This window comes from Micrasema longulum, unplaced genomic scaffold (genome assembly GCF_059751315.1).
Source record: "Micrasema longulum isolate JH-2025_06_02 unplaced genomic scaffold, ASM5975131v1 h1tg001573l, whole genome shotgun sequence".
Taxonomy (NCBI): domain Eukaryota; kingdom Metazoa; phylum Arthropoda; class Insecta; order Trichoptera; family Brachycentridae; genus Micrasema; species Micrasema longulum.
This window is the reverse complement of record NW_028278756.1, coordinates 21370-39195: the sequence shown is the minus strand read 5'-3', so window position 1 is coordinate 39195 and position 17826 is coordinate 21370. Positions and strand designations below refer to the sequence as shown.

Below are 17826 nucleotides of genomic sequence, written 5' to 3'. Positions count from 1 at the left end.
TCGTGCTTTTGCCTTTGCCCTTGCCGGCCCCTCTGCCTGTCTTCAAACTTAAGAATTATCGACAGTAGTCAGTTAATATCTCAACTAAAATCTCACTTCTTCAGTTTATCATACCCTCAATTTTTAAAGAGGAAATAATATAATATGTCACTTTAGCTTAGTTAGAAAGTACAAAAGCTTACGTGTACAATTGTAAAACGCTCTTGAAGTGAGTTCTCACAAAAATGGCGCTATATAAATCATCTGAATATTCAAATAAAGAAAAACGTCGTCAACCTGTTGATACGTCTAGTGGCAAGAAGCCTATACAAAAAATAGGTTACATATTTTACGATCGGAGTTCGCCCGCTTGAGACTCCTAAATTTATAACGCAATGAAAAAATACTTATGGATTTTGTGATTCATGGCGTATGATTAAGGGTCAGATATTAAAAACATGGCTTCGCATCATTCCAACAGAAGCAATATTACCGATGGTTGAACTGTTAATTCTATACAGATAATTAGATAAATATCTAAGGCAGTGATTAAAATCTCAAATCATGAAGTTCATTGGCTTTGTTCAATTCACCATTCTGTCTATACTTATATGATACATCCACATTTCCTTGATTCTTCCATCTGTAGACTTCCACATTCCCTTCTCAAACATGTTTTCCGTCTCTGTTGAAATAAATTTATATCTCAATAACTCCATAGGAATAGAAATCCAGAATCTCCACAAACATTTGGACGTACTCAAAAAAATGTTAACTGTTGTTATCATAGAATTAAGAATAGTCCAAAAACCGCATACGCACATCAAACAGAAGGCGACTAAACTACTCATAAATGAATAGGTTTACGTTTTGACCCATTAGTTTCTTTGTAGACGTCGCTCAGTACGCAACTCCTGATTTGAATTAAACTATGCCGTGTTGTGTCTTTTTAAAGTGTAAAAATACTGCTAGGATCTAAAAGAAACAGGATGCGATCACATTTCATGTGTAATTAGCAAATTAATGTGTATGTAACAAATCCATTGCTTGAAATTTGTTTTTTTCCCATCTGTCAGATTGTCGAAGAAACAAAATGAACATTTCGTTACTGTTGCCAGGGTAGTAAATTTTTTAACCCTACTTTGCTCTTCTAATGAGAGAACTAATGAAAATTGGATCTCAGATTAAACAACTCTATCGTAGACATTTGACCGACATTATCTTTAAAACATCAAATATTATTTAACATGATATAAAAATATCTGTTTCATATAAAATAAAATTTGTTTTATATTTTAAGGATAAAGTTCATTAATTCAATTTCTCTTATTAAATGACCCTTTTCTTATCTACTCTGTTGTTTCAATCAATATTTCCGCGTGCACAATAACATTTTAGAGAAATCAACAGATTGCTTTTTTTACCTTACATTTGTGTTATTATTATATTTTTTCCCATCGTGCAACATTACGCGACGTTATCGCGAATGCGCGCGGCGAAAGTGAGGCATAGTGGGGGAATTATTGGACACAGTCCGATGTATTCAAATATGAATTTACGATCCTTCTGGACTATTTTTAATTCTATGGTTGTTATATTAGAATAGCAATTTTGTTCTTCTTACAAGCTTAAAGGGATAAATAAAATAAAAACTTATATAGGTAGATATATATAATGACAGACTATAAAATAAATACATGGTCGGTCATGTCTCCTGTCATGTTCTCCCTCTTATCAATAAACGACAGTTTTTGGTCCATTCCTGGACAGATTTCAGGAAGTCGGCCGTCTGAAGTCAAGTCGCCTATGGTTCGGTTAGATACGGCCGTGTAAGTCTGTTGCTGCGTTCATGGCCGTACTCTGTATGCGATATTCCAATTCAGGAAGCGGGAACGCCGCAGTTTAAAAATAAAATGTTTTTATAGATAAAGGAAGCCGCGGAAACGGCCGCCTCGCGCGGGAACTGGGAACCCGGAAGTACACGCTGCCAAGTGTTTTACAAGTGATATTTTGTGATTTTTCACACGAATGAATGCGGATTTCGGTACACTAAATATAGCGGTGCGTTCGGTCAACGTCGTTATAATCTAATTATTCATTGTTAAGAAGGAAAAGTGATGGATTTACGAGGCCGATTGTGGGTATGCCATTTACACCTTATTCAAATTGAAAATCGAACGCGACCATCCGGCGACCGCAAGTATCATTCGGATGTTGTCGTTCGCTTTAAGATGGGTTTTGTTCGCTTTGTATTAATCCCCCTCCCTCCTCCCCCTTAGGTTGTGTTCAACTTTACGATAGACGATCGAGTGAAAAAGTTGATAAAATTTGAATAATGTTTCTCGGAGGATACGTGGTGATTTACACACTTTTTTCAGAGCCCTGTTTATCTCCGTCCCCTCTCCCGCCTCCCGCTTCCCTCCGCCCGCGCCCGCCTTGTGTGTTGTGCGAGCCGGCAGACACCGGCATTCCGGGTCCCCCCTCCCTCCCTCACACTCTGCTCCGAGCCCCCCGCCCGCTATCAGCGCCCTCCTGCACCCGCGTGCTCGTTTACCTCACTCAGTTGAAGCCGGGACTTTGGGCCGATCGCACGCTCGCGTTGGCAGTCTGAGTCTGGCGATCGCTATCATTTCGACTTTGTGACACTTGTTACGCTTCCTTTTACGCATCGTCAAACTCGGAAGAACGCCGTTTCTAAACAAAGTGAGCCGATCTAATGTAAATAAGGAACAAATATTATTCGTCATCGACTGTTATAACTTTAGTGATATTATTTAGTGAATGCGGAAGTGTTGACTCGGATCTCTCGAGTGGCTGATAAGAATATTACGTGTCGAGTAGGAGGTTCTCAATCACCTCGAGTATGTTACGCACAAATATTTTGTGCGGAAAATTTTAAGTCAGTGCTGTTACTGTGAAGTGTATTGTGACAATTATTTGGATACAAAGGAATTTAATATTACAAACGGAAAATTTACTTGAGGTACGTCAAACTTTAACTTTTGCTTTTGAAAGATACGAGAGGTTAAATACGCTTAAACTGTGTTAAATATCAATCACTCTTATCTTAATTAATGCAGAAAGAAATTGCCTCAACCTAAACTTCAATAATAGTCTAATCTCACTACACGAACGCAACATGATAATGATTACGTTAAATTAAGAGTAAATATAACTTTATCTTTAAATTATTTCCATAGGTAAATAAAAATTGTAGTAATATTTATAATAAATTATGATGATAATAGCTCCAGTGCAGAGCACTGACCGGCAGCTATTTTGCATTTATTTAGTCAAACATAAGTTATCTCGAGTGAACAACATTTCCTATTCGGTATTTTCTGGGACACAAACTTTATCACAACTTTCATACATGAAAAGTTCTCGTTCTAAACTTATTATAGATGTTTTTTGAAGGAAATTTACAAAAAGAAAACCCTGCGAATAAATAATAACTTTGCATTGTAGATATTTTCTTGTTTGAATCTTTTTGACAATTTTGTGTTTTCGATGTAGTTTTTTTTTCTTTTTTTTTCTCAGAAATGCTAGCCTCTTCTGCCCAAAGGCAAGTATACATACGAAAATTTCAGTTTATTTACAATCACGAACGACATAAAATTCAAGCGGAATTAAAATAAGAAATCTTAAGAAAAAACAAGCTATAAAATCAGCGTACTTCTTAAAAATACTTTATTCGTTAGTAAAAAAAAAGCTTAAACAGGAAGTAAATTAAGGCGGAAAAGTACAAATATCTTGTACGTACTTGTAGAAATATGTACAGTAAACAATTTTGGCCCATTCAAACTTAGTTATCCACGCATCTTCAGTGTTTACAAAATCCGGGATTCTTAAAAATTAACCGTCATCAGAAACCAGTTAAACTAAAATATGAAAATCAAAGATAAACAGTAAAAAATTTTTTTTTGAGTTTTTCGTTAAGATCGAATCCAAGTGATTTCAACATTCGCCTGCTTGTAAAAATGTAGATAAAACAGTAGGAGTTATTAGCTTCTTCAAAATTTTATCGTTATGGTGCGTAGTGCGTTTCTAAACAAATAACTTGAGACAGCTAAACTTCTCAGCCCAAGATGTATTTAAAAAAATGGTCAACGTGACCGAGAGGTTGTAATGTACGTTAATTCATTGTAAATATTGTGTCATTATAACGTTTAATAAAAAATATAAAACTTTGTTATCGATATAATTATTTAAAAACAAACACTTCTCTGTCGGTTTCACTTAACTTTGAATTTCATTACCGGCCGATAAGAATATTCCCCAAAGAAACTAAATTCAATCTCAATAGGCCATTTCCGGATTCCGTCGTGACCCTCGCGGATGTTTCCTTCAACTAGCGACATCTATGGAGTATTCTAAAAACCTGTTTTCTTCGGGTTGAAACAGTTAAGAAGATACTATTTTATCAAACAATAATTTACACATTATCGTTTGTTCAAAATTACTAATTACAAAGCAAATTGTTTAAATTTGTAAATTACAAAGTCAGTGCTTGAAATATTAAACTTGTTTTAAAGTTCAAATCAGCTAAATTTGTTCCTTCAATTACTCAAAAAAAGATTTTTTAAATATCTCAAAATTTCTACAGCATAAATAATTTTATAAAATTATGTAAGTTGCTGATTTTTTTGCTTGACAGCTCTATTATTTTGGTCAGTTGTAGTTCATTTCCTAATGGTATATAGGGCGTAACATCAGACTTATTTTATTTGATTGAATCATTCAAATACTATTTATATCAATACAGATTTTTTTCTTCATAAAAAAAAAACAATATTATAAATTATTATATGTCTACTGGCCTTAACTGTTGTTTTATTTAATTATTTTCTGACATTTAGTTCATCATTTACCTATATTTTTGATAATTAATTTTTTTAAAGCACAACACAGATATTTTTTATATAAGTACGTTCTTTTTAATTAGTGAATCAATAATTACATGGAAATGTTTACTTAAATGAAAGACATATATTTTTGCTAATTTCTGCTGTATCTAAATACTTACCGTTATTAAAAAAAACGTGTATTATTAAACTTTTTAAAAGTATTATTATGAGCCTTATTTACAAACAAACAAGGATCAGACATAAGGTCTTAATATGATTGTCACAAAAAAAGAGGAATGGTGAATTTGTACTTATTTACGCTATTACGCCGGTAGCATCGTCATCTTAACTCCAGTTTCACAGCTTAAACCAGTCCTGTGCAAGTACGTTTCTTGCAAGTCACGATAATAAAGGAAACTGCACTTATTAGCATTATGGGGGGATTACTTTCCCTAAAAATTATATTATCCAATTTGATGACATTCTATTGTTTTTAAATATGGCTTATAGTTATTTGAATTTGGATAAATATAGCTCCATTTTCGTACAAAAAAAATCACTTCAAATAATTTTGTGGATGATGTACTTACATCGAATACTATGATCAATGCACTCACTTTTAAAAAATGCTCGTTTTATTTATGTTAGGAACTGTATTCGTTAGTAGATGAATAGTTGAATGAATCTCAATGTATTCTAGACCTTAGTTTGTTATCTTAAGTGATAGGTATTGTATCAATATGTCAATGGTGATAGGTCAATTTATATAAAAAATTGAAGAGGGATATAGAGATCGGGAAGTATCATTATTTACCAAAATCATTTGCATTAATATAAATACCATCCCTGGTTTTGTAGGATGAAACAGCTACAATGAAAATTAAAAAATTTGAAGTAATTTTGTAATAATATGAAGTTTTAAAAAAAAAAGTATATTCTTTAACCACCAATTAAATAAATTAAAAATTGTATGTGGAATTTAAAAAATAATGATTTGAAGTTCTATTCCAGCTATACTTATACAGGCATGCTTAGTGGTGTATTAAGTTAAGATTTAAACAAAATTTATGTTAAATTAATGTGTTTTTTTTTTCTATTTTACAGGAAAGGAAGTGGTTATGAAGTTATTACCACTGCAGCTACCTCCTTTAGGAACGATGGAGCGAATGTCCCTTCCCTTTAGCCCCACCGACCTTCTGTGGCGCTACCCGCTGAGCTTCCCTCCCCCCGCCCAGCACCCCTCCTCGCCGCTCTTGGACTACAAGACTCACCTGCCAGGCTCCCTCCCTCCCGACCCCAGGATCTGGGCTCGCGAAGATGTCGCCACTTTCCTTAAATGGTGCGAGAGCGAATTCGATCTGCCAAACTTTGATATGGAAATGTTCCAAATGAACGGTAAGTTACATTCTTTTTTGTAACCTTTTAAATTTCTCATACAATAAATGAAGCATAAATTCAAACCAAATATTTCATAGAAATCCTAACTCTGTAAATTCCAAAGCTCATATGCAAGAATATTGTGAATGTACATATTATAAACTGTTCATTTGCCTTTGGACAAATTTAAAATTTGACAAATTCATATGTTAGATAGTCAAGTTTATAAAATTATATATTTGTAATTCTATGGTCAAGTTGTTTAAAAAATACTGTTCCTTTATCAAATATGATTTGTGTTTGTTTTCCTTGTATTTTTTACATTCTAAGCACTTTCTTGTTGATCTTAATATGTATCTTATTCACAAAATTTTATCATATTAATTTATGAATTTTTAGTTTATTGAATTACATAATAAATGCAATTATTCGGTAATTCTAAACATAATTTTATCAGAAAATAATATAGGAAACCTATTCCAGTGTTTACTGTGCAAAAACCCTCTTTATTTATATATATATATTTTTATTTACAGGCAAAGCGATGTGTCTTCTGACCAAGAATGACCTTGGAGAGAGATGTCCGGGGGTAGGGGATGTTCTGCACAATGTACTGCAGATGCTAGTGAGGGATGCTTCCCTTCTGGGACGCCTCCCGTCCTCTCCTGTCACCCCCACGTCACGCGCCCCCTACCCCCTCTCCCCTCATTCACATCCCCCCACCCCGAACTGGAACCTACTGGGACAGCCCTCAGCTGAAACCTCCTTCCAACAGGCCAAGCACTTGGCCCACTTCATCTCGCAATCCAACTCCGTTACTCTGAGTCCGGCCCCATCTCTAGACAGCCAAACAGGCAGCCCACAGCATGTTGAAAATGGCGCTGCCGCTAACTACGTACAGACAATGTACGGACACAACACTGCCAGCTCCGGAAGTAACCAGTCAGATTCGGACGAAGACAGTTATCAGGAGAGTAATACCAGGATGTCATCAACTGTTCATCCCGCATCACAGAGCACTCCGCCGACTACGCCGAGTTACGGCCAAGCTCCGCTGTGCCTGCTGCCCCCTCCCCAGCCACGCTCGCCCAAGGAGCCTTCTACCCCCTCCACTCCTTCTCAGACATCCATACATTCGCCCCTTACCCCTGGAGGATCCAACGCCTACAAAAATATGCCCAGAGAATTCTTCCCTAATGATATGCCTGAACCAAATACAAGTAAGCTATTATTTTTTTTTTACCTTTTGGTATTAATCATTTACGAAAAATCGTTTCCTCTGCAATATTAATATATTATTTTTCCCACAATTTATTCTTAAATTAATAATCAGCTTTTGATCTTTAAATTCAATATAGGTATTCGAAAAATAAAAAATATGTTATTTAATGTAATAATTTATTTCTTATGGAATGTTAGTCCGGTTCACTTATGAAATGTTAATTTTTTCGCAGATGGAAGATTACTGTGGGATTTCCTGCAACAGTTGTTAAATGATCCCAGTCAACGTTACACTAACTTTATCGCGTGGAAGAACCACGACTCTGGAGTGTTCAAGATTGTGGATCCCGCTGGCTTAGCTAAATTGTGGGGAATCCAGAAGAATCACCTCTCCATGAATTACGATAAGATGTCCCGAGCGCTTCGGTACTATTACAGAGTCAACATCCTCAGAAAAGTTCAAGGAGAGAGACATTGCTACCAGTGAGTAAAATTGTATAAATCTTGTAAAAAAAAATATGTTTATGAACAATAATAAATTAGTATGTTAAATTTTTTTTCAATACCACTCATGAACTTTTGTATCATATGAATCATAAAAGTTTAAATGTGAACTTTATATACATTAATAGAATAACTTAGATCTAGAAGAACATTCGAAAAACTTTAATTTAACCTAAACCCAAATCATGGCAAATATGTTAAAATATGTAACAATCTATCTGGAGATAATAATATAACCTGCGAATAAATAAATTGAATCTTTTTATGTGAACATATTGTAAAACCAAATTACTGGCATAACAGTATAACAGCAACTGCCTGCTCTTCTAGTATTTCGATAATAAACATTAACATTTTATCTTTCTTTTAACGCAGTATTTTTCTTTTATTATAGATTTCTTCGTAACCCAACGGAGCTTAAGAACATTAAGAATATCTCTTTGCTTCGACAGCAAATGAGTCCCACACGTGTCCCAGGGCAGGGCGTCCCCGCTCCCCTGTCCCTCACCATCAAGGCTGAACCCAAGGAAGAGGAACCCTTCTCGCATCCCTGGACTCAGCCCGTACAAGATGAGGACCTTCCGACAGACCTGAGTATGCCATCTGACCTTCATTCCCGCAAAAGAGCTCACCCAGACTCTCCCAAACAGATGACCCTGTCTGATAAACACCGAATTAGTATGATCGTCGGAGAGAACCTGCAAAAACTCAGCCGGGAAAGAGAACAACATTATGCAACCTTGAATATGAAGCGTGAAGAGACTTCTTCACAATGATGGCCTCTCGGAGTGATACTTCCTTCGTGTTGACTGCCGACAATTACGCCAAGACTGATCTATATTTCGTTATGTGCAAACGACAAATATACATAAGTGATAATGTGATATGACACTGGAAACTATATGTGCCAATATTATTTAAGATAATTATAGTGTTGATAGGTATAGAGTACATTTTTATACTTCGAAATTAATGTCAGCAAATTGACGTTGAATCTGCGGGTGTGATTTAATTAGAATTTAAAAATAAACCGTAAAGAATGTACAAATATTATATTACAGGAACATTGCGTTCATGTTTATTCATTTTGTAACCTGGTAACCTAGAAGCGACACTGTGTTGCGTAATGGTTACCTCGGTAGTCCCACCGAGTGAAGTTTCCATCTGCCGAGAAACATTCCACGGTTATAAGCAAAATCTGAGTTCTTCCATTGTGAATTTCAGTTGTACCGTTGTTTTCGACGACTGTATAATATATTTCACCATGCGAGAATTGATTCTCTCAATCATTTCTTTGAAATACACAATATATTTTTTATAAGTGTACCTTTTCTCTAAGATTACTGACACTTGTGTATATACTATAATAATGATACATATATTATGCCCGATGATTCATGAAGAACAAATAATTAAACTTCTGTGATAGCATATCGTCGGGTGGATTTATTATTGTCTATTAGTTTACCAGCTATATTTTTCTGTGATCTCTCATGTGGATACTGTCTGAAGAAAAATATACTGAAACTTGTAAATACTTGAGTAATAAATACTGTCATATATTTGTACATGAACATATGTTTAAAGATAAAAGAGCTTTATGATTTATAGAAAAAGTATATGCTAATGTTTAATTCTATATAAAGAGATTAGTGTTGGCCGGAAGTGTCCGCGCCAAACAGGACTAAAGAGAACGTAATAATTCCTCAGAACTTTCTGGGTACATGTAACTCTCAGGGTAAATGAACCAATAAGCATATTTACACATAAATTTATTTTGTTAAAGTAATTTGAATACTTCAAATTCAGGAAAACCACCTGTAAAATTCACGGCCTTTCATTCGTCTCTATAGTTATTAAATAAAAATATTTAAGCTTGTTGGAATATTTACCAAATACATATAAGATATTGTAAGATAGTTCTGAATTAATATGTTTACATTACATTCTGTTATGTAGTAACAAATGAAAAATATAAGTGCATAGAATGCAAGCAAGTCTTTTATTTATTTATCTTATTCTTAGTCGATTGCTTTTGGCAGACCAGTTGTGGTAACGTTAGGAGGGAAGCACGTCCAAGCTATGATGTCAAATAGCTAACCTCGCACATACATTAAATATTCATTTTAACAGTTATTATCTAGTACCCAATTGGCCAGTTAACGATGACATGGAAGACCTCTGACTACATTCACACAGGTGTAATCCACGGCAATTATTATAATAGGCGGCCTCCGTGGTATAGTGGTCAAGACGCTTTACTCACCTACGGAAGGTTCCGGGTTCGATTCCCGGTGAGAAGACAAAAAATAATTGTGAGTTTTCTTAAGCCTGGGTATTCTGTGTTGTAATTCACCACTGTAATTGGGCTTCCTGGCCTGTTGTGGTGCTAAAAATAATAATAGTAATAACTTTGTTTAGGCTGCATAGCTTCTGAGAAGAAACATCAGTCTGATGGTATTGACTTTGTTACGATGAAATCTATAAAGGTAAAGGTACGGATTAAGCCGAAGGTTGCTTCTCTTTTTAAAAAAAATTGATTCCTATTTTTTGGATAGTTATTATGGATTACTTACAAAGTGTCATATTTTAATTATATCCCCAGAAGAACGCGGTAAATATTTTATTAAATTAAATACATTTTTGGAGTATTTAGATGAAATAGTGTTTTGTCGGCTTCGTGGTGTATTGGTTAGTGTGTTTCCCTTCCATGCAAGAGGCTCGGGTTGGATTCCTGATATGAAATACTGTTTTTACACTAGATAGTCCCCGGACTGGCACCTGAAGCATAAGACTGATCGTGTTACAAAAAAATTATCAATATACGCCGCGATTGGTGTACCAATGCAGTGCCCTATGCACCATTAGGTCTGGAAAGGGAATGATGATGATTTGGATGAAAATAAATTTAAATTGAAATATTTGGGTTTCATAATAATGCAAATATATTTTTAACAAAGTTTTTTGACGGCCAAAGAAAAGAGGTAAGTAGAGCAATAATTCTATTTTTTTAAATAGCCATATTTACATGGAAACAAGGGATGGAAAAAATATTCCAATTGAAGAGACTATAAGGCCTTCATATTATAAAATAAATTCCTCATGAAGTGGTACCATAAAGCATCTTCACAAAGGAGCAGGAGCTTCTCTGGGGAGTTTATGGTTAGGAATTTCAGATACAACTCAATAATTTTAAGAGATTGTAGAGTTTGCTAAGCAATGGAGCGCATTTTAACACAACTACTGGGAGTGCAATTGACAACTACCTGAAAAAATATTTTATTAAAAAAACACTTTATATCTTCGAATTCTTACTCAAGCACAAGTGACAAGTAAATTCCAAACTGAAATGTCAACCAACAATATTAGATAAAAATAATTTGGGAAAAATTATAACTCAATAGTGACTACAAAATATATTTATTAATCTGTACAAAATTAGAATATTCTTAGAATCAACAAAAGAATAGTTTGGATTCACAACTTAAATAACAATTTGCATATGTATTATGCATTGACATATTAACACATCAATGGTACTATGCAAGTTCTACTGGTTTCTTACTCAATAAATTAAATTAAAACAATACTTTTTGTATGCAAAAAAACAATATTCTAAAATGTTTGCATACTCAAAACATTAATAAAGAGATACAAACGTTAATCTTTAGTAAGTAAAAAAATAATAAATGTCCCATAGATTATTCTGAGGTGTCTATGGCAACTCATTTCTTTGCCAACAATAGCAGTTTTCAATTTGTTATACTGACTACAATATTTTAGTGTTCATAGATTCAAGCAACTGGAATAGTATTTGACTGCAAGAAGATTACATCATCCGCTATTATTGAAGTTGTAGCTCTAACTTGACCATCTTCAGTTTTGATTTCTCCGTAAGTCAGTTTTCCAGAAACATACACACGTTGGCCTTTCTTCAAGTACGTGATGACAGTCTCACGTAAATGCGGTCTAAAAATACTGATGCGGTGCCAATCTGTGCGCTGCAACATATCTCCAGACTCGTACCTAAAATAAAAGAGGACATTTACATTGGTTGCTGTTCTAATATTGAGACATTCAGATCGGTTGTTATTCTAATATTAGGAAATAATTAGATTAGTTGATATTATAAAATGGGGACATTAAGATTAGTTTTATTTATCATATTAACGAGATGAGTATAAAATACGATTTTCCTATCTACACCCAGTGGTGCAAAGGCCCCAGAATCTGAGCTCCAATTTCAGTTTATTTTATCAAGATAATCAGTCTTACGCTGAAATCGGGGTACCAATTGAGCTATCTATGCATGATCGGGTGCAGAGAAGGAAATTGAAATTTTATTACACTGCTAACAGAAAGATGAAGCAACATATTTATTTAAAGATTGAAAAATATATACAGGGATACTTGTAAGTAGACCCGATCCTTTCAGGACGTGATAGTAGGGTTCAGTAGAAACCAATTTGACTATGAGGTACCCTGGTCTAAAGCTGAGTCTCTTCGAGATATTTGAATTTTTAATGAAAGTGTCACCTTGAAGTCGAAGATTTATGAGATTTTTTTAATTACGTCACTTTTTGTAGATTTTTCAGTGTTAGTCAGTGAATAGTCTTTGAAAGTTTAAGAAATATGGTTAACGCTAGAGCGGTAGGCCTTTTAAATCTGAATTTAAAATAAAATTTTGACAAAGTATTTTTTTTAATCGACGTTTTCTCAAAAACTTCTACCCACATTATTTTGTGCAGATTATTTTAAAAAGATCTACATGTTTTTAGCTATCCAAAAAGGTAGGTAGTCAGATTCAAAGTAACAGTATTTTGAAGACGCGTACACTTCTCCGGTAGTGTGCAGAGCAACCGTCCTGTTAGTACCTCATGTCCCTTCTTAGGGCAAGCGGTAAGTCTTCGAGAAGAAATGGCAATTAATTTCTCAGGAAATCGTCATAAAATTTGCCATTCAACTAATTGTCAGATACTTGTCGATGATGCCCATCCACACGTTCAGGTTAAATCGGTGTTGCGAGCCTTTGGCCTTTTTCTTATTTGGATTACCATCTTGCTTCGGTGCCCAGAAGTGTGCGTTGTGGTAATTTGTTATACTATCCTTGTAAAATTTTGATTCAGCAGTCCATAAAATCATGCTCAGGAATTGCGAGTTTTCGGAGTCTGCGTTCAACATGAACAGGCAAAAATCTAATCTCCTTGAAATTGGAGATAAATCACAAATACAATCGAAAGTTTACCAATACGTCACATGTTGTGGCGTATGAAGTAAAAGAGTACCATGTACGATTGTCACACACACTCTTTATGTCTCACTCTTGATACTACAGTATATTTGGGAGCGAGAGAGACAATTTCACACGTCACACGCGTGAATAGCAAAGTTCCCAAAACTTCTGCTAGGGCCCAGTAGCTCTTAAAGCTTCATTAGGGGTGGTCCTCTTGCTCGGGCTGCGAGTGTGAGTTAATAGTTGTTTCATGTTTTTAGCAATTAGATTTTAAATATTATCACTTTTGACTTCAACTATCAATAATTGAAGCAATTGCCTATAAATATCATATTTTTCCATTTCAAAATCTCTCATTTTTGCATTTGTATCGACTACACAGTACCATAACGCGGAGATGTTTTTGGCACAGCAAGGGAAGGGTTAAAAAAAATATTTTATCAATTAAATAAAATTAACAAATTACAACAGGGATGGAGAATACCTTAAATAAGGGAATATGGAAGTCTAAGCATTTACAGGGCTTATGACCTGTCATTGGCTGGTTTAAGTGGCCACTTGACACACTGTGTAACATTCACCATTTTGCCTATGTTTGAACATCCACATTTATTCAATTCTTCAATTTGTTGATTTTAGTGAAGTTAAAGAGCTGAAACCTTTATTGTTGTGAAGAGATTCATATGACTGAATTATTTCACATACTAGGCAACGCCTGAAAACAATTTTTCAATTTTTAAACTTCTTCTTGGACCAGTTGGTTTCAGGTCATAAGCCCTGTAAATGCTTAGACTTCCATATTCCCTTATTTAAGGTATTCTCCATCCCTCTTGTAATTTGTTAATCTTAATGACTCCCGAGGGGGTGAAATCCAGTCTTTTGTCTACGAACATTTGGACAAACTCAAATATTGTAGTTAAATAAAACTTCCGTCAAGAAATTTCATTAATTAATTTAAATATTCGAGTTTATGGAAATAATATTTTAAAGAGCGTGCAAATTTTAGTTCTTGTTTAATACCCGAGGAACAATTTTCAATGAAATACAATCATGTAAATAACTATTATAGCCTTAAAGCATTGGCACAAAATGGCATAATTGCTTGATAGCCTGTTTACCTGTAATTATTATGAGTAGCGAGTGAAAATGTCACAACAGGGCGTTCTTCAGAACCTCTCAACTGTGGATCATTACCAACTCTACCTAGAAGAGTCACTTGGTTGATGGCTGAAAATTATAAATCGATGATTTCTAAGAAAAGTATTGTAAGGGTAATTTTTTTTGTCATAAATTCATGTTTAACATTCAATAACTCATAATAAACTGAATATTAATACTTTGTTTTTTAGTACTTTGTGCATAATAGAAGACACTAAATTACCTCAGAAAAATAGCATAACTGAAAAATATCAATTTACACTTAAAATACTTTTCTCCATTGAAAATAAAAATAATATTTTGTAAAGATTAAGAAGTAAGTATATTATTACAATGCATTTTTTTTTTTAATGTTCAATATGCGATTTTTATTTGATAACCTTCTACAATTTATTTTTACTATAATGCATCATAATTTGAACTTTCGATATATTGATCTATATATTGCAATAAATTAACATTCAAAATGCAAAACTTAAAATAAATATCGGATACTTAGTAGTCTCTCAACATTATCTATAAATGAAATTATATTTCATATCTTTTTTACACTTGTGCATTAATATACACTCACCCTCGCAATCAATTAATACATTTTCACACACGAAAAAACATTATAACTGATGTATCCAATATTACAACAAAATACAATATTATATAGATTTAATACAAATATTTATATTAACGTTTTCCATTACGTAAAAGGGGAGTGACATCTTAAAGTAATGTGTTTTCTGTGTTTTGTCAATAAATATTTTCAATATAAATTACACAAAAATATAGTGATTTCAACAAATGCCACATAAAAATGAATTATGAATATAATTTTCGGCTTCTTTCTTAAATATGTTGTATTCCTGGCTGCACTTTTTTTTTTCTTTGTTCATTTCGTTAAATAAAATTATTCCTCTGCAAGTATTTACTACTAATTCGAATTCTATATTCTGTTTATTATCTTTTTAATATGTGTTACTGTTGTTATCCTCAATAAATAAAAAACAATATTAGTTTGACTAGCATGCGATGCTGCCATTGATGCTACCAATCTAAATAATTTGACTAAATAGTTTAAGCTCCTAACATTTTCAGATAATTCATATTTTAACAGTAACAATTGTTGAAAAAAATATACTTTTCTATGTTAAAGATTGCCTTAGGCCAGTACATAATCTTCCCAGGCTGAAGAAGTTATGACAGTACACAACATAATGAACTTCTTCAACTTTGCTTAAACCATCCAAGTATTCAAGCGGAATATCGAGTATTGCACAGAAACAGTATGCGTATGGCTGAGCTAAGGACTTTGTTCATGTAAAAATATTGGATTCGCATCAAATTAATTTTCTAAATAGTCAAACCGAACATACATTTTTCAATCTTTGTGTCATCTTTCAAAACAGTTGTAGTGTGAATGTAATTCTTCGGAATGCATCGACCAATCATAGATGGTAAAACCTATAAATTTATAAAAATCATCTTAGTATATTGAGTTGTTACATATAGATACAGCACTCAATAGAAAATACTTGAATCAAGAAGTTTTATAATCATTTGAGTAAGCATGGTAAGCAGGAACTAAATAAGCGGACTGCGTTAGAGCTAGTTATCTAAAAAAAAGAAGCAAATTGTCAAGGCTGTAGTGTCAATGTTTAGTAGTACTATATTTTTTTATGGTTTTGTTCCCTTCCATTATACGGGTTAGCATGTTGTAACGCTTCTCTGGAAGAGTAATAGGAGTTTGATTCTCGATTGTGCAGCATAAATAAAAATATTATAAATAAATAAAATAAACATTTACTTGGGGAATCCATCATAGAATTAAGAATATTCCAGGAGCGTAGAATCATATTTGAATACATCGGACTGTGTCCAAAAATGCCCCCACTTTCGCCACGCGCATTCGTGATGCCGCCGCGTAATGTTGCACGATGGTGAAAAATATAATAATAACACAAATGAAAGGTAAAAACAAAGCAATCTGTTCATTTCTCTAAAATTTTATTGTGCACGCGGAAATATTGATTGACACAACAGAGTAGATGAGTAAAGGGTCATTTAATAAGAGTAGTTGAATTAATGAACTTTAAACTTCAAACAAAATTTATTTGACATTAAACGGATATTATTATTTCATGTGAAATAACATTTGATGTTTTAAAGATAATGTTGGTCAAATGTCCACCACTGAGTTGTTTAAACCGAGGTCAAATTTTTATTAGTTCTCTCATTAGATGAGCAAAGTAGGGTAAAAAAAGGGTTGTATGCGCGGAAACATTGATTGACACAACAGAGAAGATAAGTAAAGGGTCATTTAATAAGAGTAATTGATGAACTTTAAACTTAAAATATAAAACAAATTTTATTTTACATAAAACGGATATTTTTATGTCATGTTAAATAGTATTTGTTGTTTTAAAGATAATGTCCACCACGGCGTTGTTTAATCCTAGGTCCAATTTTAATTAATTATCTTATTAGATAAGCAAAGTAGGGTTAAAAAAAATACTACCCTGGCCACACTAACGAAATATTCATTTTGTTTCTTTGACAATTTGACAGATGGAAAAATAATTCATTTTTAAGTAATGCATTTGCTACACACACGTTCATTTGCTAATTACACATGAAATGTGATTCCATCCTGTTTCTTTAAGATTCTAGCAGTAATTCTACAGTTTAAAAGGACACAACACGGCATAGTTGAATTCAAATCAGGATTTGCGTTCTGAGCGACGCCTACAAAGAAACGAATGGGTCAAAACGTAAACCTACTCATTTATGAGTAGTTTAGTCACCTTCTGTTTGATGTGCGTATGCGGTTTCTGGAATATTTTTAATTCTATGGAATCCATATTTTATTATTAGTACAATATGTTTAACCTTATCGGCGCTTAAAACTTCACTGTATCAGTACCAATTTAGATAAATGTGACGCAAATATTCGCGTGCCAATGCGATACCTTTTCTAACGGTAAATATGAAAAAGTGTAAAAAAAATAAGCGTAAACAGATACTGAAAAGGGGTTTTTAATTATAAAAATTATACATTAATGGAAAATATAAAAATATTTACCCTGGATGCAAACATGACTATTTTTTAAATCTGATCAATATATTATATAAATCCTTTTGTTTGCTTAAGTTGAGTAAATTCGTGCTTTTAGAATTTCAATTTCAGAGCAAAAAATGTTAAATAGCAATAAATTTACCGCCTAAAAATAATTTGAGGTTAGGTTTTTGAGTTTCGTTTGTAGAACTCACGTATAACTTCAGATTGGTGCCATAGATCACAGACTACATAGATTATAGATTAAGGTGCTTTGGTTCATTGTTAGGTAGATTTGTATGCAAATTTCTAATTTGAGCATCTATGGCAGCGTTGCCAGATCTACCGATTTTGGGAGCAATCTACCGATCTACCGAATTCGATTTGAATTCTACCGATTTTTATACATTTCCTTGTTTTTTACACAGAACAAAATTTCAATGCAAATTAAACGAATTCAT

General features: G+C 33.5%; 2 protein-coding genes across 4 annotated transcripts; one reads left to right on the top strand and one right to left on the bottom strand.

Moving 5' to 3' along the window:
• The first annotated feature begins 2538 nt into the window (after positions 1-2538).
• On the top strand, positions 2539-9921 carry aop (ETS variant transcription factor anterior open). The gene is made up of 5 exons (XM_088236572.1): positions 2539-2962; positions 5931-6221; positions 6740-7423; positions 7658-7907; positions 8323-9921. The coding sequence occupies exons 2-5, from the start codon at positions 5945-5947 to the stop codon at positions 8702-8704; spliced, it is 1593 nt and encodes a 530-aa protein (XP_088092698.1). The 5' UTR covers positions 2539-2962; positions 5931-5944; the 3' UTR covers positions 8705-9921.
• Positions 9922-11331: 1410 nt separating this feature from the next.
• mtSSB (mitochondrial single stranded DNA-binding protein) lies at positions 11332-17668 on the bottom strand. 3 transcript variants are annotated; one of them, XM_088236575.1, is made up of 4 exons: positions 17393-17668; positions 15687-15774; positions 14280-14388; positions 11332-11954 (listed from the first exon to the last, which is right to left on the bottom strand). In XM_088236575.1, the coding sequence occupies exons 1-4, from the start codon at positions 17405-17407 to the stop codon at positions 11723-11725; spliced, it is 444 nt and encodes a 147-aa protein (XP_088092701.1). In that variant the 5' UTR covers positions 17408-17668; the 3' UTR covers positions 11332-11722. The 3 variants fall into 3 exon arrangements, with proteins under 3 accessions (XP_088092701.1, XP_088092702.1, XP_088092703.1); XM_088236576.1 differs by having other exon boundaries at positions 17529-17640; XM_088236577.1 differs by having other exon boundaries at positions 17581-17629.
• Between the last annotated feature and the right edge of the window lie 158 nt (positions 17669-17826).

Bases quoted from the DNA above. Each gene is read 5' to 3' on its own strand.
- mtSSB (XM_088236575.1), bottom strand. The intron at 14,389-15,686 runs GTATGTTCGGTT...TATAATTTTCAG, and splicing joins TGACACAAAGATTGAAAAAT to CCATCAACCAAGTGACTCTT. The intron at 11,955-14,279 runs GTAAACAGGCTA...CTTTTATTTTAG, and splicing joins GCTACTCATAATAATTACAG to GTACGAGTCTGGAGATATGT.
- aop (XM_088236572.1), top strand. From the start codon at position 5,945: ATGAAGTTATTACCACTGCAGCTACCTCCTTTAGGAACGATGGAGCGA. The intron at 6,222-6,739 runs GTAAGTTACATT...TTTTATTTACAG, and splicing joins GGAAATGTTCCAAATGAACG to GCAAAGCGATGTGTCTTCTG. The intron at 7,424-7,657 runs GTAAGCTATTAT...ATTTTTTCGCAG, and splicing joins TATGCCTGAACCAAATACAA to ATGGAAGATTACTGTGGGAT.